Source organism: Scophthalmus maximus, chromosome 7 (assembly GCF_022379125.1).
Source record: "Scophthalmus maximus strain ysfricsl-2021 chromosome 7, ASM2237912v1, whole genome shotgun sequence".
In the NCBI taxonomy this organism is placed as follows: Eukaryota; Metazoa; Chordata; class Actinopteri; order Pleuronectiformes; family Scophthalmidae; genus Scophthalmus; species Scophthalmus maximus.
Window position 1 is genome coordinate 4,895,194 of NC_061521.1, and position 21,208 is coordinate 4,916,401.

Sequence of the window (21,208 nt, forward strand, 5' to 3'; positions counted from 1 at the left end):
GACTGAATTAATTTGAATACAGTGAATTATCTATAGCTTTCTTAACAGGAATACGTGACTTTATTATTAGTCAAGTGGTTCTTTATTTAACAGGGCAGATTATGTAACAACATAGAAACACTGTTTACCTGACGTGAAGCACAAAAGGATGTAAAACAATAAGAAATACTGCTAAATTAATTTGTTCAAATGAACATTGAAGCTGTTTTTTTCCTGGAATTATGGTCCTTATATCAGACTGAAGTCTGTCTTGTTGTTCATTTGCAGACATGCATTTCCAGTTATCTAACAGTATTGTTCAATAGGCAGCTAACATATTAAGTGTTCAACTGAAAACGAATTGGCAACAGCTTGAAATTTAGAACTAATTCTATTCAACCAAAAATTTGCTAATGTTAACACGTCCATGTCAAGCTAAATTGATAAAATGAATCAGCATTTCCTGGATGGAACACACTCATAATGTGGACACACTTTAGTAGCCCCTTCTTTCAAGTGCAGATAAAATGGCTGGCTTCAATGTCTAAATTTTCACTGCTCTAAACTTAAAAAAAAAAAATCCAGTTAAGAAGTGCTATTTTCTCATGGATTATAGGGCTGTCAGTCCTTTGATGAATGCGGTGTTCAACTGAAAGTTTCCAAGGGGGAAACAGTGAGTAAAAGTCTGACAAAATTGTAAGTGTTGAAACATTGCTGTTGGAACTATCAAATAAATCAGCGTGTTCCATTACTCTGCCCCCCCCCCCCCCGCTCCTTTTCACCTTTAGAAAAAAGCTCATTTTAACTTACAAATAAAATAAAATATTGGATTCGATTAAAAATGGCTTTATTTTCACTTTTTCACTTCATGGTAACGTTATAATCATGATGTGAAACTGGATTATTAAATTAATAATATCAAGTCTTTGCTTTTTCAGTGGAATTATTATTTTATTGTTATTGTTTTCATATTTTGCACTTGATAAACATTAGTATGAAGAACTAATCGGTTGGTCATTTAACCAGTTTAATAAAATAGAACTGATAATATGGGAATCATTGGATAGCGATAGTTTCAGTGTTCTGAATCAGCCTTGCCGGTAGATGAAATTGAATTCATTATGAAACTGACTAGTTCCGCCCGCAGGAGAGACGCCGCTACAGTCTACGAGCAAATAATGGAGGTGGGTTTTATTCCGCCGAGTTTAGCCTTTCAGGTAGTTTTCCTCTACGTGTATGAACACATTCTGCTCTCCCTCAACCGACCTCCACCTCCAGCCTAGTCTCACTGCATTTTAACAACTTATGACATGAGCTGTTAGATTTGTAGCGATTGGCAGGAGTTTTGCTTTCACACAACCTGGAAGGCTATGCCAAGGGTTAAACAATAGTTGGCCTCTGTAGTGACGCTTCTGCTCGGCTGGTGGTGCTGTTTTGAAGCCTGCCAGTAAGTCACCCGAGCTTCGAGTATATTATCACTTTAATTGTGTGTCTCGGCGATGTTAGCAGCTGAGAAACACGTGATGGTGTAGTTGTTGTTAATGAGTAATGCGCTGCTGCACCCGTACACGAGCAGCAACCAGCTGCTAGTAGTGCTAACCAGCGGCGGCTAGCTTGCTAACGTTAAAAAAATTTTTACTGATGACATTGACCATTTGAGTCGACATGTTTGCTCTTTCCTCGGGTGTGCACGCCCTTGTTCGCCGCGACCTTGCTTCCTACATCTGGGAAGAAATGACCAACGGTCAGAGCCCGCAGCAGGTCAACAACATGACCCCTGCACAGCAGTGAGCTAGCTTGCGGGCTGCTGTTGGCGGCTAGCTTAGCCGGGGATGCTAACAGCCGAGTCCGTCCACGCCGCCTGCAGCTGGAGTCACGTCCTGTCCCATGGAGTTGAAGTGTTGCTCGCCTTGCAAAAGATGACGGGCCACCTGAGCCGGGGTTTTGTGCCTCTGTCTACAGGAGGTGGAACATGGAAGCCGGGGAGGAGTGGAACAAAGACCTGAGTGCCCACAAACTGCTGGATAAAAAAGTGCACCGCAAGCAGAATGGACGGATAGGTAAGGCCGGTGGTTTTTCACATCACTTCTGATGCAGATCCTCACAGTCGCCTCTTCCCAGCAGCTGCATGGTTGTGTTACGTTCACAGCAAGGTGACCTCTTGTTTACAGGTATAGCGCGGACTCTTCACAGCCTGTTGAAAACCCAGAACACATTGCAGATCCAGTCCATCACCCGTTCAGAATGTGCTGGTAGGTGAAACCCTCCATGTGTTATCTCCAGCTCTGTCTGGATTTGAAAGTGCTGTTAAATCTGATGTTTTTGATGCTTATGTAAAGTGGGGGAAAAGGATACAGTGGTCTGCTCCTGCATCGCAATAAGCCACCAAGAAAAATAAAAACATTAACATGTCCACAAGTTACATCACATTAATAACATAAACCTCATAATTGTCAAAAAGGAAGGAAAAGCCACTACAGTGATGCCACAAGGCAAACTTTCAGTTCAATTCAATTTAATTTGTATAGTGCCAAATCAGAGCATACATTGTCTCAAGGCACTTTACATAGTAAGGTTAATATTACAATATTATAAAGAAAACCTCAACAAACAAATCCCACAATGATCAAGCACTTGGCGACTTTCAAAAGTCTCAACAAACTACACAACAAAAATAGAAATGCAAAACAAAAATTTTGACCAGCCTAATCGTGCAATAATCATGCTATTTTTCTTGATATTTCACACCTGCATGGAGGATGGGTTTCCTTGGCAAAGGTGACATGGATGCCCAGTGTAAATGTAGAAGAAGTGACAATTTTTCAAAGTAAGATATATTAGTGTGAATGGAGGTTAAGTGGAGCCAGAGTTACATATATATTTTGTTTACAGGGTTAAGAAAAAACTTTTATACTTTTAAACATTCATTTTTAAATGTAAATATGTATTAGGAATATATAGAATAATAGAAATGAAATACAGACAAATACAACAGATTATGAAAGTATATCCTGGTTTCCTTTGCACTTTCAAGCTGTTTTTTCTAAATGTAGATTCATAATATGCAGTATATTCTTTTCAGGTTTTGATTTGCACCAAAACAAACCATGTAGGCTTTTTTTTATATTATTCCGTTTGCTTAAGGTTTTTTCCTTAAAATAATTAAGTAGTGTAACGTCATAAAAAACGGAACCCACCACACAAATACACTCTGATATTTGGCTCAGATATACCCTCCTGTGTCCCAGGCTCCTGTCCAAATTTGATGATGAGTAGGAGCGAGCACGCCGATGCGAGGCCCGTCCCTGTGGCCCTTACCCCCCAGTTGCCCCCCAGAGCTCACCGGCCCCTCTGCATGTCGGTCTCCTCCGATAGCAGCGGACGCTTCAGAGCTCTGGAGACGCAGGAGTGGAAGAACAACCTCAAAGCTCAGGTACGTCCAAACAACACCTAAAAGGGCATCTGCTGCATCCATAGCTGGAGCCAGGAAAAACAAATAACTATTTTAAGAAATTAAAAACTCAGAAATAAAGAATTTACAGAAAGCTCCATTTGTCGAGGATATTTCTATGGGGGGGTGGGGTTAATAGTACTCTGGTAGCTTATTTATTACAAAAATCAGATTCAACCCACATTCTCTCTAAGTGTCTGACCCCTTTACCAGTAATAATTACTTTGGAGCTCACTCCATGCTCTTTGAAGTCGAAACAAAAAGGTTACAGTACTCATATTCACGAGACAACCTGACATCTCGACTGCTGGGTCATAAAACATTTTGGACTGGGCCGGAGGGCAGGAAAGGCTGAGGAAATCAACTGATTTATTGGGTAAAACAATTGAGTATATGTCATGTATATGTGTTTGTTGCAGATGGAGCAGGCCCACAGTGGAGGAGCTGCCAGCAGCACGGGCTCTCTGGAGCGAGCGTCCCTGTTCTGTGCCTCAGCTTCCACCACAGCGTCCAGTTCCAGCCTGTCCAGTCCGGTGGAGATCCTAAATAAGAGCAAATCCTCCAGCCGCTTCTCTCTCTTCTCTCCGCCCTGGAACAGTAGCTCTGAGTCCGACTCCAACCCTCCGTCCCGTTCGGGTTCCAAGAAGTTGCGCAACTACAGCAGGAGAGCTGCTACGGGGCCAGCAGGAGCCAGGGGCCCAGATACTCCTGAGCCCAAACCCAGCGGCCCTGAACACTTCCAGTACTCTGAACCTGTCATCTCCAAGGTGACGGACTACATCTTTGTTGGCAACCTGAACGCGGCATACAATGGGCGCACCCTGTGTCGGAATAACATTGACAGCATCATCGATATGAGCAGCGTGCCAGGAGAACCGGGGCCCAGCCTCAGCCTCATACCCTGCACCTGCTCCCGCGGCACCCGTCACAGCTGGTCCCGCCTCAAAGTGGACATCGGAGATGTGCCGGATGCTCTGGGCGACGGCCCGGCCCTGAAGCAGCGCTGCTTCGAGGACATCAATGAGTGCATCGACGCCTCCACTGAGAAGAGGAAGCGTGTTCTGGTCCACTGTCGGGATGGGTTTTCCCTGGCACCGACATGCATCATCCAGTACCTGATGGTGAAGCAGAACATGAGGCTGATTGCCGCCTACGAGCTGCTGAGGGCCAAGTACCCGGTCAACATCAGAGAGTGTCACCAAAATGTGCTGGTGAGCCTGGAGAGGGCACTGCGGCCTGGGGGCAATGTCAACCCTGAGTGCTTTAAACAGGCCATCTCACGCAAAGTAGCCTGGACATAACTCAGTTTCCCAAATTGCTCAGCTGCTTCTCATGGTATTAGATATTTTGCTAAAAACAACCAAGGGCAGCTGTATTTTCCCTGTAGACTGGTCAACTGGATATTATTGTCCCAACTTGTGTTTAGTGGCTGTAAAACTATGAATTTGATGTATTTCCGCTTTAAACTTATAAATGTGACCTGACCGCGACGCTTCTCCCCTCTCACAGAACAGGAAATACAATAGACTTCACTGTAATGTATACAGCTTCGTGGTAAAACGATGTAATAGTGGTGGCTGTATAGTTTATATAGTCTTGCTTCAGTTCTGTGCCATGCCGTCATGGTGGTGTTTTTATATCAGGGGAATTCTTAAGGGGAGATCTCAGGAGATTATTGATGTCATTCCAGTACAGGGTGAGAAATTACTCATCAGACGAGTCTGCGGCCGCGTTCACTCCTGGAAATAAAATGCATCTTGTTGAGAGCCATGTGTGGCTTATAGGGGTTGGGATTTTCAACAGGATTAGAAAGGTCAATATCAATTCAGATTAATCTTAACTTCCTCTTCAATTACAACTCAAAGTTCTTCTGGACCAACTGTTGAAATTGTTGTATACTTCAATTGTGCACTTACATTAGTGCAACAATATGATTGGCCTGCTATGTTTCCCAGTTCAGCAGATAATTGGCTTTTTCAGGGAGGGGCAGGACAAGTATCATACAACTGCCATCTTCAGGTTCGTCTCCTTCCTTATAACGTCCATGCTATTAGCCACTATCATGTATAGTTGTCCATTAGATGAAAACATCAACAGCGAAAATGTACACATGTACTTTGTCAATAATCAAAGTTAAATTGTGTGAACTATGAAATTTGTTGCCAAGACAAGCTTTACATAAAGTTATGCAAACGTTTTTGCAAACAGCTATAACACCAATGAGAAGATTCACTGAGTGTTTGGTCATGTGACTGTGTTCAAACTTATTAATTGGCCAGGTATTTGGAAAACCAAAAAAGAAAAGCATCAAGCTCGTAAAGAAATGGAAGATGCAATAGGCCATTAAAGCCAATCAATGTTTTCTAGCAGAATGGTAGGAAAAGGACAAATGGTTACCTTGTCTGAAAGGACTGGTAAAACCAATGACTTTATCAAATGGAGTCAATGAACACAGTCAATGCGCCGACCACACATCAGCAGAGTACAATTAATGTGATGCTAACGATCAAATTAGTTTGAATATTATATGGCTAATAGACTGGAGAGTTGGAGAGTTCCACATGTATTTCTCCATCTGCAGGTAAAACACTGGAGCCTAGAGGAGATAATTTTCCTCATTCCTGTGGCTATAATGAATATCTTTTTTTAAATCTAGACAATTTATGAAATTACCATGTATAATAATCAGATTTCTCAAAGAGGGAGAATTAAGAGAACAGCCAGGATGTTCTGTTTATCCTGTTGTCCAACCCAAACAATCAAAGTTGGACTTCTAAATAACTTGGACAATAATTTGGTACCTGTGGACTTAAATTTAAACAACATTGTGTTTTCCACCAAATGTGCTGGTGACATTAAGCTAACACGTACCGCACTTCTGCATGACCTTGCATTACCCTGTCCAAGGGCACATGCAAGCGGAGCAAAAGATCCAAACAAAACCGGGACCTGTTCACCACTAATAGTCAAAAACCATAAACGTTAAACCTATGTGTGTTTCCCATGTGAGTTATGAAACTTCCTCTCTGGCTTTATGGCTGCTGAACCCAAATTGTTTTTTAAAAGCAGTTGAACTTTACACACTGATTTCAATCAAATGTCAATGTGAAAGTTAAACTAAAGCACAATTGGCAACTCAAGCATTTTAGATTTAATTTCAGTTTCCAGGGGTGAACTTAGATCTGTTTCATAGATTTTGACACAATCTGAAAACATCTGACAATGAAGCAAGTAACTGGCCATCATTTGTTTGGAGGCTTGTTTTTCTTCCTAAAAATACTGTTTTACTGGTGAAATTGTTGTATGTTGCCAGTGCAGTTGGTGGGTACAAAAAAGAAAGAAACGTCTTTGTTTGCTACCTTGTTGAAACAAAGCTCCAACTCTGAAGATTGGAGGATGTACGCGTGATTTGTAACCATCGGATCCATCACCTCTGACTGGATTACATTACTGATTAATCTGCTTCTATCGCAAGAGGGAACTTTGCACACGGACACATGATTTAAATCTAAAGTTTCTGTTGTTTGTGACCTTTTCATGCATTTTTTCCTCTTTTTTCCAAGGTCATACTTGATGGAAGATGAACAGTTCGACCTCTCCTCTGTGAGGAAGACTGTAGCCCCTTTTTTCTGCCACAGTTTGATTAAATCTCTCTGGAGGTGCTCAAACTGTGGCGTTGTGAATTTGAACTTCAGTGTATGCAGTGAAGCTGGGTGTGTGCATCTCTGTGGATAATCAGTATTAGTGTATCGGTGCCACTGAACAGTGATTCAGGGTTTACACTGCAACAGAGGATTTTTGCACTAACAGGGTTTTTCAATGCAAGTATTGCCTTTTATTTAAATATTGATTGAATTCTTTTTTTTATTTTACTATCCACTATGACTTTGATAGTTACCATGTTTACATGCTTATAAGAATAATGAAGAATAATTAAGATAATGGTTCAATGGTTACATTGTTCACACACCATGTAAATTTCCGGGTAGCTTGAGTCGAAATCTTTGTACTGTGGGGCTGCTACAAAAACAACACAGGTTTTAGTCACAAAATTAACTATGTTTTACTTTTTTTGAATATAACTTTACTTAAAGTAGGCATATTATGCTTATATTCAGGTTTATACTTTAATTTGAGGTTAATACTTGAAAAGGTTTACATGCTCTAATGTTCAGTAAACATCAGTTTCCTCAGACTGTTCATTCCTGCAGCTCGTCTTTTCAGACTATCTGAAACATTTGGTTTTAATTCCTGTCTCTTTAAGGCCCCTCCCTCCCAATGAAGCCCAGTCTGCTCTGATTGGCCAGCTTGCCCACTCTGTTGTGATCCACCCTCATTCTCCCCTGGCTTTGTTAGAGGTGTGCCAGACTAGCCTGTAGGTGTACCTTATGCACCTCCATACCATTAAGAATCGACCTGATATTGTACTTTTTAACTTTGCAGACAGTTAACATATTAAAGAAATGAACAGACAAGAGCAATGGAAAAAAAGTGAAAAAGCATAATACATCGTCTTTAAGAAAATATGTAAATATGACGAAAAAAATCTGTTTAAATCAGTAACCATCTGATCAGAGATTAATAATTTGACCGCTGTCTACCAGGGCTGCAACTAATGAGTCTTTCATTATCTTTTGAGCTTTGTATTGTTTTTCAATTGATGCATATTTAAAGGCCTTTGCCCAAGATATGTATTTGTTTGTGTGCAATTAGTTCACACAATAAATTTAGAACCTGTAATTGCAAGCTTTCGCATCAGCGACAGAATTTCGCTGAGCATTTTGTGGCTTTTGCTTTTTCGGACCAAGATTTGAGAAAAAAAAAAATGTCTCCAAAGTTTCACTTCTAAAGTACATTATAGTGTAGAAATACAACGTCCTCCCCTATCAAGTCTGATTCAAAGTTTGTTTGTCAATTTAGTTATTATACATTTGTCTTTAGCCATTGGTCAGTTTTTTTTTACTTTAAAAGGATTTGATATAGCCTATTTGAAGCTAGGATCAAGCAACATGCTACCCAACTCCTGTCGAAGAAAATGATAGACCAAATGCACATAACGTACTGTTTACAAACAAACAGGACCTTCCCCAGAATACCACATGAAACACTATAATTGCACCTCAGACATAAGCCTAGCTGCTGCACCAGATCAATTGGGTCTCTGAAATTACCCCTCTGCCCTTTCAAACTCGATGCCAGCCATTGCAGCAGTGCTTAAAACTGGCCGATGGACATCCTGACACGGCTGTGGTACAGTTCAGGCTCCTGACCCAAGCAGTGAAACTCGCCAAGTTCTCCTCTCTTCGCCAATATTGATAGTACCTGGGTGTTTCGTTTATTCTTTTTTCGCTTGAGACTTGCATCTTGCATCTTTCTTTTCCCAAGGTGAAATTTCTTTTGTTCTTATAATTTATAGGCTAAATCAATAAGTTCGTCTCCAAATATTAAATGTTTTTCTGCTATTTATTCACGTCAGTGTTGGTTTGCAAATGCTTTAAGTCTGTCAAATTTCAGATAAAATTGAAAAAATGTCAAGTCACTCACAGTTTCAGTTGACGTCTTCAAAGGTCCTGTTTTGTCTGACAACATCCCAAACCCAAACACATTCAACTAAGTTGATCATATACTTGATTAATCATCTAATAGTTTCAGCACTTGTGCCGACATTGGGTACACGGTGCCCTGTTTGGGTTAATTTGAGGAAGTTTGTCTAGTAAAAGAGGAGAAGAAAAATGACTGCTATTGTCTCGTTTCACGCCCTGTTCAGACCTGCTATTAACATCTGTCCTGATTGAGCTGATCTCAAATGGCTGGCTCTCTGTACGTCAGTTCACTCCTGACATTACAACGTGTCTCCACAGGTCTCCTGTAACCACCTCAATGTAATTCATTCAAAATGTGGTGTTAATATTGTGTTGGTGGCCACAAATTAATCAATGTATGGGAAATGCTTGCAGGTGAGAGGGCGTGGTAGGCAGTCTCTCAGTGTGTCGAAGGACACGTGCGGTGAATGTGGTCTGAGTGATCCGATCTCAGAGGCATCATCAATGCATCTTGGGTGCGTTCACACCTGTCCTTGCAGCTGTCCTCTGATCGGATAACACAGTATGAATGCTAAAACCAGGTTCTGAACAAGGTCATCGATACTGTGATTTTCTCACATCTGCCAATGTACTGTTTTTGTATAAAAACAACTATTGGATTAGTTGATGCCTTATAATCAGAATGCACCTACATTATTGCAGATTGCGCAAGTCTTTTTTGTCAAATACATTATTCTGTTATTTATTATTAACATACAGTAAGTAGACCAAGGTATGACATTTTTCACAATATAAGGATGACCTATTCTGACTACACATGATAAGTGTGTACATGAACATGCATAGTTGACATGATAATGTGAAGATGGTTGAAGAGGTATATTGACACCCATCTATGAATTCTGCAGCTTCTTGAGAACACAATCATAATGACAAATATTTCAAATGTACACTTTCAACTTATGGCATGCTATTTTTTGCCTGCTAGTCAGGTAAACTCCATCAGGTTGTGCTCCATATCTGCACCTTTTTGTTTCATGTATGTGGTCTGACTGGATTGAATTTATAAGAAAATGATTTATATTCTGTACAGTTCCTCATACGATCTATTTCCCTTCTGTCATATGAAGGTGCAATATAGGATTGAGCTTGACTTTCTGCATTAGTCTCCCTGGATGTTTATATGGCCCTATTATGTAAAGATATTTGCGTTGGCATATCCATTGCAATTGCATTTTTATAACTATGAAACACGAAGCTCAGAGATGCCTGAAAGTACATCTAACTTAAATAGAGGCATACAAACATTTTAATCCAAACATATTGCAGAAAGTAATTTCCAAATTACATTGGTCAGGCAAGTCATTTAACCGGTTGTTTTTATAGCAGTCCACTCAAGTTGGGTTCAGACTAGAGAAAAGTTACATTTAGCTGCTGTAGGTTTGGTTTTAGTTTGCGAATGGTAGAGTCAAGTGGTTCAAGTTTTTGCTAATCGTATGTGTCTTCAGTCAATGAAAGCTGCTGTTGTACAAAATTCGTCAAAGCTGAGTACTACAAAAGTTCACTTAAGCAGCTGGAAATTAGCTGCAGGTTAGTTAACAGTTCAGTTCAGTGGTTTTACCAACAACCCCATGAACAAAACTGTAAAATGTTAAGCTCATAATCACGGCTGAAGGTATTTTTAGCATAAAGCGTTAACGGATCAGGTTAGTGATTGGTTCAGACTGGTGGTCAAAATTTTAATTCTGTTAGCGTCCTGTTCAATCAGTGAAGAAAGTCCTTGTACAAAACGTTTCATGCTCTGAACTTCGACTCTCTATCTTCAAAGATGAAGGTATTTTTTTGCCCAGAGCACAGAGATAGTAACCCACTGAATTTTAATGCTGCATCATCAAAGCAGAAAATAATCTTTGTGCACAAATCATTAAAGGGATAGTTCAGTGATTTTGGTGTGGGGTTGTATGAGGTACTTATGCATAGTTAATATGTTACCTTATGGAGATGGTAATCAGCGCTGTCATTTTATGCAGTTTGGAGGACAAGTGGATGTAGCAAAAGTCAGAGTCCTACTGTTGCAGAGGTGACCACCAAAAAACGTCTTTTTCGCGACATTTTTAAATGGTTTCCTAAAAGAATATCTGTTCAATTGTATGCTAAATAATGTGTTTTTTTCTCTGCTTTAGTTTGCCGCCAGACAGATGTTTATTTTGCACTTTTTTCAAGCGTACTTTGACCATGTATTACTATGCCAACTTGCACCGGTGCAAAGCAGCAACATATTAACTATGCAAAGGTACCTCATACAACCCCACAACAAAATCACTGAACTATCCTTTTCTAATGAAACAGTAGTTTGGTAATGCTAAGTTTTGTGGTCAACGTTTTAGTTCTGATTAGTCAACAGTTTGTGTACTGTCCTGTGTACCTGGAAAGCATTTGTAGCCATTGGGACGGCACAAAGATGCACATTATCCAACTGTTGTTGTTGATGTTTGTAACGAATCATTTATCAGTTTTTCAGTAATTTCATTAGCTAGTAAAGGTGAAACAAGCTAGGTGGCCAAAAGTAAAAACTATACATATACAATTGTGGAACCAACAATTTCTATTGTTTTCCATTTTTACTTTGGAGATCTCTTTAGCTCAAAGGCAGCCTCAGTGAGAATCTGAAAGGACGGTTTTAAGCAGCACAGTTCATTCTTGATGTAAGCGGTGGGGTATGAGTGGAAACTACAAGTATGTTGCCTTGATTTGAAGTTGTCTCGTGACCGTGCGGTGACGTTTGCACACTTTGTATGACTTTAAATTCTCTTCGTATGATGTAAAATGTTTAATATTTTTTGATGTTTTAATTTGGCCCCCCCAAAATATAAACACTATATTTGTGTAAAGTGGTGCTTGCTGAAATATATTTGCTAGTCATTAGTGTACAGTACTGGTGTTTTACTAATGCAGGTGGTGAGGCAGAAGATGATGATATATTTGTTGATGGATGTTTATAATGTCCATTCGAGGCACTGTAGTAGACAGTGTCTGCATATATCAAGTCAAAGTCATCATATCAAACTGCATAGGTTTTCTAACTCATTTTCTCAGGTGATATCTCAGTGGCCCAGAATGTTCTCAATGAATATGATGTTCAGAAATGTGAAGCGATGTATTTCTCATGTCATGTTTCTTAAGTCACGTATAATTTGTACTGTTGAAATATTAAAGAAAAAGATGTACTCTACAGTTGTTTTCGTGTTATGGTAACTATTGTTTTGGTACTATATTTATATAGCGCTTTTCTAGTCTTATTGACCACTAGCACAACAGAACAAGTCACATTCACCCATTCACACATATTCATACAGCGCTGCTATTTACTGTGCTCTACCTCCTGAGCCACAGCTGCCCTTGTTGACTGCAAGAGCCAGAAAAAGCATCGAAGACTGTTCCTAGGTGTTGGCCATTACAACGGCATGTGTGACATTAGTTATATGTAGCTCTAACGTAAGTTCAGTCAGGAAGACTACTCATGCTTGCTTTGGTCGTAGCTTTATTTCATTCATCCTGCCTTTCACCCTCTCGCGCATGCTCTCTGTTTTTCGCTGTCATTTTAGCGATCAGCTGTTCATCAGCTGGTCTCGTCTGTCCAATAGCATTGCTACACACTTGCTTCATTAGCCCATCATCTTGCTGCTGTCTGTTTGAATATGATCTGCTCCCTGCCTTAGTTTTCTCATGCTGCGGTAATGTTCACCCTCATAACCTCCCTATCACGGCCCAGTCTGCACAGACTCATCCGATTTTTTTTGTTGCTGCTGCTCAGGACCCTCATCTGCAATATCTACCCCTGGGTAGAGTCTAAGCACCAAAGACTCTATCAATACTTTGTCATCACATATTATTAAGCTAAATTGGCAATAAATATCATTTCTTCACTTAATTGTCTCCTGATTGAAATTACTATAGTGCAGTATTGCCAAGTCATGTAATGACATGACATGACTTAATTAATGTAGCCTAATAGAAGATAGAATAATCTAAACTAATAGAAATAGAAGAGATAGAATAGGAGAAAAAGACAGGAGTACTCAGGGGGGCGAATAATAAAATAAATCAGAAGAAACATTTGTAACTATTACTAAATGTAATATTTCTTAGGCTTGTTTTTCTTTTTTAACCCTCAATATTATACTGCTCAAAAAAATTAAGGGAACACTCAATGGTCACAGTATAACACCAAGTCAGATAGACTTCAGAGATATCAATCTGTACATGCAGGAAGCCCAAGTGACTGTTAATCAGTTTCACCTGTTCTGGTGCAAATGAAAGTGACAACAGGTGCAAGAGGAAAATGCAAGACAGTAAAAGAAGGGAATGGTTTTGCATGTGGTGGTCACAGACAATGGACTACATGCACTAGACTTCGCGACGTACTTCGGTTTCAAAATAATGCTGCTCGTCTGTTTCCGTTCTGTTTACCCTTACTGTGTTTACTCACTACTTCATTCACAACATTTTCAAAACAGATGAAGGAGTTCTCAGAGCACTGCTGTCACAAAATGTTTCTCGGCGTCATCGAAATTGAATGGAGTACTTAGTTTTCATGGGTTTCTGATCCATCCCGACCTGAGAAGACGATGGCTGGACGTCGGGATCCTTTTTTTTTGTCACACGAAGGTCTGCAGCAGACACTTCGAGACCGATCAGCTAACGAAACAGCGATATTGTTGAACCGGACCAGAAACAGTTGAGCAGTCCTAAGTAGAACCTGGAAATGGTTGTGCAAGTAGCCCATTGCTATTTCCTTCTCCTTCCTGACTGAAAGACAGAAAGACATGTCTCGATAAACATTTCAGTTGATAAAAGTTATAAACTTGCTACTGTCATAGATCTACTCTTTTTCGCTGTCTTTCCTTGTTCGACCTGTGGGAAATCCTGAGTGATCTTAGTTCAGAAAGTTTCCCTCTGGCTTCTCTCCCTCCTCTCACTTTCCCTCTGTCACTGGCCAGCTCCTGTTAACAGTTTCTTAATGGCCTCCATTTAGCATGTCTAAATAACCAGCTTGGAACTCGACTTCATCCCACCTGCTGTCTCCTCAACTTTCATCACTGCTGTTCCCTTGTTTCCTGCACTGAAAAACTGCCTCAGAGACAGCTTTTGTTTATACAGCTAGCTTATAGCAGAGTCCATATTTGATAATATTCAGTGTATTGAGAAATATCTCGTTAATTTGTTTCCTCCTTCCTCGCCTCCTCATTTTCACCTCCAGGCTCTTTGTGAGCACTTTCCTTTCGGGGTTGGGGGAAAATAATGCAATCAGTGACACAATCTAAAATGTGGGGGGTTATTTATAATGCTTAGATAGGGAGGAGATTTAAGAGTGTAGGGGAGGTCAGATATAGTAATGCTGGTGAGCCCATTGGTCTGTGAGAAAATCTTCTTCCATAAAGAGAAAGATGGGGTTTCCTTTGCATTTGGGGAATGCAATATATACCATCTTATAATTCCAAAACCAAGCTGCTACCCACCCATCTGTTGCTGGGCTCTGTTTCCATCTTCAGCCAAAAGGTGAGAAATCTTTGTTTTTTCTTTTTTTTCCCCTGCTGCAGCTGATTCCTTTATACAAAACAAACATGTTGTTAGATGTTTAAACTGTTTAACTGATTAAATCAATCCTCATTGATGAAGGTGACAATGTTGACTGAGGGGTTTATTTTTGGACGGTAATAGCCTGAGGTCAATTTTGGGGTGAACGAGCAATGTGTGTGTAAATTGACTCTAGAGTTGGAAATTGATTGTCCAGGTGTTTATCCCTGTCATCACAAACTGTCTGAATAGATTGAATGTGTCAGAGACAATAAATTGATCTCTGGCTTCTTGTTTATATATGATAATACACAATAACATACAATATTGCCATAATCTGTATTTAAACTAATACACTCTGATTTTAATATCAAAGAAACATTTCTGTGGATATTTTGTTGATTTTGTTTTATTTAGAGTGTGTCTGTATTTTTTGTATATTTAATATATATATATATATATATATATATATAATACCGACACAGCTTGCAGATTGATCCACTATAATCGTATTACAAAAACATTAATAAATGATTTCTAATGTAAATTTCATTAAGATCTACATGTGACCTCTTGGTCTCAAGATACAACAAAAAAATATATTTATTTATTTTGTACATAATTTATTACTAAGACTATGTATTTCCATCAACATTTGAATTGAATAAAATATCTTGAATTTCTTTCGTATGTGAAGTTTTATGTGAGTTTGAAGTTTTTTGTGTTATAAAAAATACTTTTCCAAATATACTTTAGATTAACACTGTACACTAAAAGTGTCTCCTGATTGATATTCCAATCTACAATATATTGATTTTAAAATTATATTTTCTATAATTTGATAGCAGTAATATAGCATTATTGGAACAATTAACATTCAGTAGGCCTTTATAAAATGTCAATAATAAAACTTTTTATAGAAAAGTCCATTTCGATATTGCGATATTACTCGATAGTACTTGATGATGTAACTTTTTGATGAATTGATATTGACAACATAATTGCCTGACTCAATTTCCCATTGTTTTTTTCCTTGTTATTCTGTTGAAAATCCAGATCTACACAGTGTTGCAAGTGAAATATTTCTTCAGACTATGCATTTAGTATTGTCGAAAGACTTTGATTTGGGGCAATACAAACCATAATGGATGTGGGGAATCAAGATCAGTGCCAGTTCTGTGATTTTATGTGATGGATTGTGTTGGCAATACAAAGCCTGATCCACTTCCTTCTTTGGTCTGTCTGAAGAGATTTAATGTGTCAGGGACAATAAATTGATCTCTGGCTTCTTGTTTGATAATGAACAATAACATACAATACTGCAATAATCTTTATTTAAACTAATATCTGATTTCAATATCAAGGAAAGATTTGCAGTGATGAGAAAAATACTAGATTATATACATTGTTTCTTTCTGAGATCAGGAAAAAAAATCTTTGCAGAAATCTAAATTATTTTACATATTAAAATGTAAAAACTGATCATGGCTGTGAGATCTTTTTTATTTTCTGGTAGAGATCGGAGAGCCTTGAGTTCTCTGTTTTCTTTTTGGATACAGTGATTGTTGATTGTTCTGCACAGTCTCTATTTTAAGGGGTGGTGGCTAATCTCCAAGATGTTTGTACCAACAGAAGAGGTATCAGGTGTTTGCTGATAATCTTCTAGAGGAGAGACCTTACATGGCATGGATGCCTGGGGGGAGACAACTGGACCTCAGATCCTTGTACTAATTTAGACAAGAGGTTTTCCCTCAAGGTTGACTACTGATCCTCAAGTTGGTGTCTTGTTTCGTCTGAGTGGAGTTATTATTTCAGGGAATTCCAGGCCTGTTCCTTCTCAACCTGACCCCAACTTCACCCTGTGTCCTTTTCACCACACAGTTAATGACTTTTCCTAAATAATAACCACTTATGGGATTTTGACTGCGATTCACATGTTTCTGCAGTCGTCTATGTGTCTTCACATTGTCTTTCATTATTTTGAAATGTAAACCTTTGTTTCTGTGCAGGGTTTGAAGCCAAACAAACACCAACATGGCAGAGTAAGTCATTCTGGTTTCATTTATGTATTCAAGTTCATTAGATTTTGCATCGCTTTAAGATTGAAGTTAAAAATCCAAAATGTAACGCTGTGAAGATTTAAAACCTGAACTACTGTTGTTCCAGTTGGAAGAATCACATATTATATATCATACAGGATTCATCATATTCCATCCAAGATGTTTGTGCACATATTTGTACTGCCAAAACATTTTCTTTTCAATTTGATCAAATTCAAATATAAAGTCCTTGAACCATCCTAAAAATGTCTAAAAATGTTTCATTTAAAAATCAATTGTTCTATCTTATATCATGTTATGATATATATTCTAGAATCACGTTTCTTTGCATTTTTAATTTGTTATGAATACAATATAATTTTAACGAATCCCAGTACCATTGTGATTTTTGTTTTCTCCTCAGTAAAAAGATGTCTTCAAGTCGCAAGCATCATATAAAGGTAAAAGACACACTAAAATGTGTTTTCTAAAGCAAAGCTGAACTTTGAAAAACTTGTTGCCGGAAAGTATTTATATACATATACATACAGAATTGTATATACATATATGAACAGTGTTCACAGCAACAGACAACAGAAATCGATTAAAATACTTTTGGCAGCGAAGACTTCACATGTTTATGTTACCTGGCTGTTTCCTCTGCAGAGTTTGATGCTCTCCATCGCTAAAGGTTTGCTGGAGGAGGAGGAGAGGGAGCGAGAGGAGGAGAGGGGGAGGTACATGGCTGAGAACTGCCCATCTCTGTCCATGCCTCGGAACATGCAGGAGCTGCAGGCACGTCACAAACCAACACATAGAAACCCACAGCGACACATGACCACACATTCAACACAATCAACACACGTGACGTGATGTGCTGATGATGAACATAAAACACCATGTCCTGTAATGCTTTGTCACTTCATAGTTCAGTACATAAACTGTAGCATATAATGATGGACGACATGACAACTCCCCAAAACTCCCCAGCCCTTGTTGCTGGCTGCAGTAGAGATCACAAACCCCACCTCCTCCGCGTTTGTGGATGGGACATGGACCAAACTAAATTGTCAACGAACATATCAAATACATTTTTCTCAAAGATGGTAGGCTGAAAAATAGGCTGAGACATCCTTATTGACAACTGAGACTGACTCTTGATTGGTCGAGAGGGTGTATCGGCGGGATCTAAGTACCACGGCTCCAAACTGTGATCACAACTGCACAGACTCTGGCTCCCAATGATGTGGAAAGTTCAAGTTGCCAGCTGCAGTGTGTGGAATATTTTGGCTTACGTTTTGTACATCGGCAGGAAGTGGAGAGGTGTCGTCAATCTTTATATATAGTTTATGGTTCAGTATAATACATGACAAAGGGTTCAGACAAGCTTGGGCTGAAATCATAGTGTGAGTACAGACGATGATGTACTGTAAACAAAAGCTGTGACTGAGAATTAGTTGATACTGTGATTAACTTTAAACTAGTCCACAGTACATTACTGTTCTTTAGCAACATGATGTTTTGCTAATGTTTGTGTTCAGGAGCTGTGCAGGGAGATCCACCACAAAATTGACGTGATCGATGAAGAGAGATATGACCTGGAAATGAAAGTCAACAAGGCCAACAAGGAGGTAGATGATATAAAATAATTCAACATTGTGAATCCTGCAGAACCCGTAGAGGTCCAGTCATCACAAATTCATGCTGTGCTCCCAAATATTGTTTAAACCTAGATAACTTTATTTCAAAATGTAACAGAGGATCCAAAAGTTGCAAAGATACTGAGCATGTCATGACAGCTAAGGCTTGGGAGGGGGTCGTCCGCTAATTGGAAGGTCAGTGGTTCAATATCTGTCTTCATCCGGCCCCATATCAAGTGTCCTATTGAAACCCATACTGGCCGTGCCAACAGTGTGTAAATGGAGATGTATGAATAGAGAAATGTTATATATAGAAGCACTGTATGAATGTGTGCATAAATAGTTGAATATGACTCATATTGTAAAGTGCTATGAGTGGTCGTTAAAACTGGGAAAGTGCTGAATAAAATAACTCAAAGTACAGTTCAGCTTACCAGAAGGTGAGCTTTCAGAGGGAACCTTTCCTCTACTCCCACCCATGGGATAAACTTGACATTTTTAGCTCCATTTTTTATCTGATAAGGCTTTAAGATCAGAAAAAGGGATGTTTTTCATTGTGTCCACATCTTTCATTTTTTGTAAGGTAATGAAATCCTGTGTTTCAGGACCCATGCCACTTAAAGGCAAAATATCTATATATTGTGTTTGAAAATGTATTAGATTTATATGAAAACTTGCCAGATTTGGGATCTAAAAACAAGATTTCAACCCTGCAATATTTAGTGTTAGGTGTGGATATGTTCTGCTTGGCTGTACTTACCTCTGGTTGTCCATCAGTTTCAGTTTCATCTTCCCCTTTCAGATCGACGACCTGAAGATCAAAGTTCAGGATCTGATGGGCAAATTCAAGAAGCCCGTCCTGAGGAAAGTGCGTATGTCTGCTGATGCCATGCTGAAGGCTCTGCTGGGCTCCAAACATACAGTCAACATGGACCTGAGGGCCAACCTGAAGCAGGTCAAGAAAGAGGTGAAAGAGGAGGTGAGGAGTTGGCTGGACTCATTCACATGTGTACTGTAAATCTGCAAGCACTTTTCTTGACCGACGCAGCAGGTCATTCTCAAGTTTTTAAATTAATAAATAAATTAAAAGAGTTGGCATAGGGCTCAATCTTACATCCGGCACAAATTGGCAACGAGCATGACACAAGTTGCACAAATTTCGCATCCAGCACCCACATTGTTTAAATAGAAAATGTGGTCTCAAGTTAGTGGTGCAGTATTTCACAGTTATTTTAAGGTGCAAGATAGTAATATGTACCTACATATGCTGGTACACCCTGCACAACAAGCGTACGCATTGTTTTTTACACAAACTAACACGCGCACACACACACACACACACACACACACACACAGATGTGTGTAAAACCTGCTTGTGTCCAAAGTGAAACAGTTACCTCTCCTCTCCTACTATCTAACAAATCCACCCCCAAAACAGACACATGAATATTTATTTATATTATTTAAGTCCAAGTACAAAAGGTTTGTACTTATTTTTCAAGCCCTTATCACCTCATTATGTGCATCTAAATCACTTCAATAACTTTTCATTACTTTGTTCAGGTAAGTCCAGTCAAAGGAAAGTACTTTCACCAGACCAGTAGTTCTTCATTTGAGTGTTTGATGCATATTTTTATGTAAAATGTTAATGAAAAGATTAAGTAGTGTCAGGTTTCATGAAACCACCTGATCCAGCTCTGATTTTCGGCCGTCTTGGTGTTTCAGGACAAAGAACTGCGTGACGTTGGGGACTGGCGTAAAAACATCGAAGACAAATCTGGTATGGATGGCAGAAAGAAGATGTTTGAGGCCGAGGCTTAACAAACCTGCAGTTTTTATAGTTTCTGTCTTTCATTGACTGCACTGGGTCAAGCTACCAGTCAGACAGCACAAATGCTTTTTTGAAACAATATATATGCTGTGAAAAGTAACTAAAAGTAAATAAAAAAGCAACACCTACTCAAGGAGCTTTTTCCTTATTTTTCACACGTTTGTGGTTCACATACTGTATCAAAACATACAACTGCAATACCACCAGGTATCAAAAAATTAACATTATATTTTTTTACAAAGTTTTAGAGAGAGTCTGACCTTTTCCCATTTTAATTACTCATGGTCGAAATGAAAATGTTTTAATCCAAGTCATGCATTTCAGGAGTGGTCAGTTTCTTTACCTGGAAAAAAACATATTGATACTAGTAAAATAAGCTAAATGCATTGGAATAGTGATTAATAATTATATTGATGGGACCAGTTACGAATTCATGTGTAACTGTAAAGGAATAATGACAAGCATTGAAGGGGCAACTCATACCATGTGCACGCTGTGTATATACCCCAATTCGTGAATGCTAACATTAAAAAAAATTGTAATAATGTAATTGCATAATGACATCATCCTAACTAATCGTCTAATATTCCTGTTGGGGGAATTTTGGGTGTTAGGATAGCAAATTGGATAGCAGAAATAAAAGCCATTAGAAATTTATGAAATATAACATACATAAAATAATTTATTTTTGTTCCTTGGAATTACTTCCTTGGTTTTTCAGACTGTGTATGTGATCTAATACTCATCCTTCTTCTCTTCAGTTGGAATCGGACCTTTGCATTTCACATCAACTGTTTTGATCGCTCCTCTGTGGATCATTATAACAATAAAATCACTCCAACACAGTTGTGACAGTTATAATCAGTCCTGGGCCTTTTCAGGCTTCTTACCACATCATTGTTTGCTGGACCTATGACCTTTGAGGTGGTTCTCGTTATCAGTTAACACCTGAGACCGTTCTTTCTACCTGTGAGACAGGGACACATTCTCCAGAGATTGGAGAGATTTGATTAACACACATTCGTCTGGTTTAAAATGTATAAATGAAACATGTTTCATGTTTCATCAATACATTTCCACGATGTTTCCAGGTGTCTGTGGAGGAGCTGTAAATGAAATCGTTTTAGCATGACTGTTAGTTTGTTAGT

At 39.0% G+C, this 21,208-nt stretch overlaps 2 protein-coding genes across 3 annotated transcripts; both read left to right on the forward strand.

Moving 5' to 3' along the window:
* Positions 1-1,125: 1,125 nt before the first annotated feature.
* On the forward strand, positions 1,126-12,205 carry LOC118315485. Of its 2 annotated transcripts, none has more exons than XM_047333352.1 (5): positions 1,126-1,163; positions 1,942-2,039; positions 2,151-2,231; positions 3,228-3,412; positions 3,850-12,205. In XM_047333352.1, exons 2-5 carry the CDS (start codon positions 1,952-1,954, stop codon positions 4,729-4,731), a joined length of 1,236 nt encoding a protein of 411 aa, XP_047189308.1. In that variant the 5' UTR covers positions 1,126-1,163; positions 1,942-1,951; the 3' UTR covers positions 4,732-12,205. The 2 variants fall into 2 exon arrangements, with proteins under 2 accessions (XP_047189308.1, XP_047189307.1); XM_047333351.1 differs by lacking the exon at positions 1,126-1,163 and adding an exon at positions 1,218-1,426.
* A 2,188-nt stretch (positions 12,206-14,393) lies between these two features.
* Positions 14,394-20,905, forward strand: LOC118315142 (troponin I, fast skeletal muscle). The gene is made up of 7 exons (XM_035642168.2): positions 14,394-14,532; positions 16,560-16,592; positions 17,014-17,050; positions 17,256-17,384; positions 18,131-18,220; positions 19,032-19,208; positions 19,955-20,905. The coding sequence occupies exons 2-7, from the start codon at positions 16,585-16,587 to the stop codon at positions 20,048-20,050; spliced, it is 537 nt and encodes a 178-aa protein (XP_035498061.1). The 5' UTR covers positions 14,394-14,532; positions 16,560-16,584; the 3' UTR covers positions 20,051-20,905.
* The last annotated feature ends 303 nt before the right edge of the window (positions 20,906-21,208 follow it).

Coding starts and splice junctions, on each gene's coding strand:
- LOC118315485 (XM_047333352.1), top strand. CDS start 1,952: ATGGAAGCCGGGGAGGAGTGGAACAAAGACCTGAGTGCCCACAAACTG. Junction 2,040..2,150: donor CAAGCAGAATGGACGGATAG/GTAAGGCCGGTG, acceptor TCTTGTTTACAG/GTATAGCGCGGACTCTTCAC. Junction 3,413..3,849: donor AGAACAACCTCAAAGCTCAG/GTACGTCCAAAC, acceptor TGTTTGTTGCAG/ATGGAGCAGGCCCACAGTGG.
- LOC118315142 (XM_035642168.2), top strand. Junction 18,221..19,031: donor TCAACAAGGCCAACAAGGAG/GTAGATGATATA, acceptor TTCCCCTTTCAG/ATCGACGACCTGAAGATCAA. Junction 19,209..19,954: donor AGAAAGAGGTGAAAGAGGAG/GTGAGGAGTTGG, acceptor TTGGTGTTTCAG/GACAAAGAACTGCGTGACGT.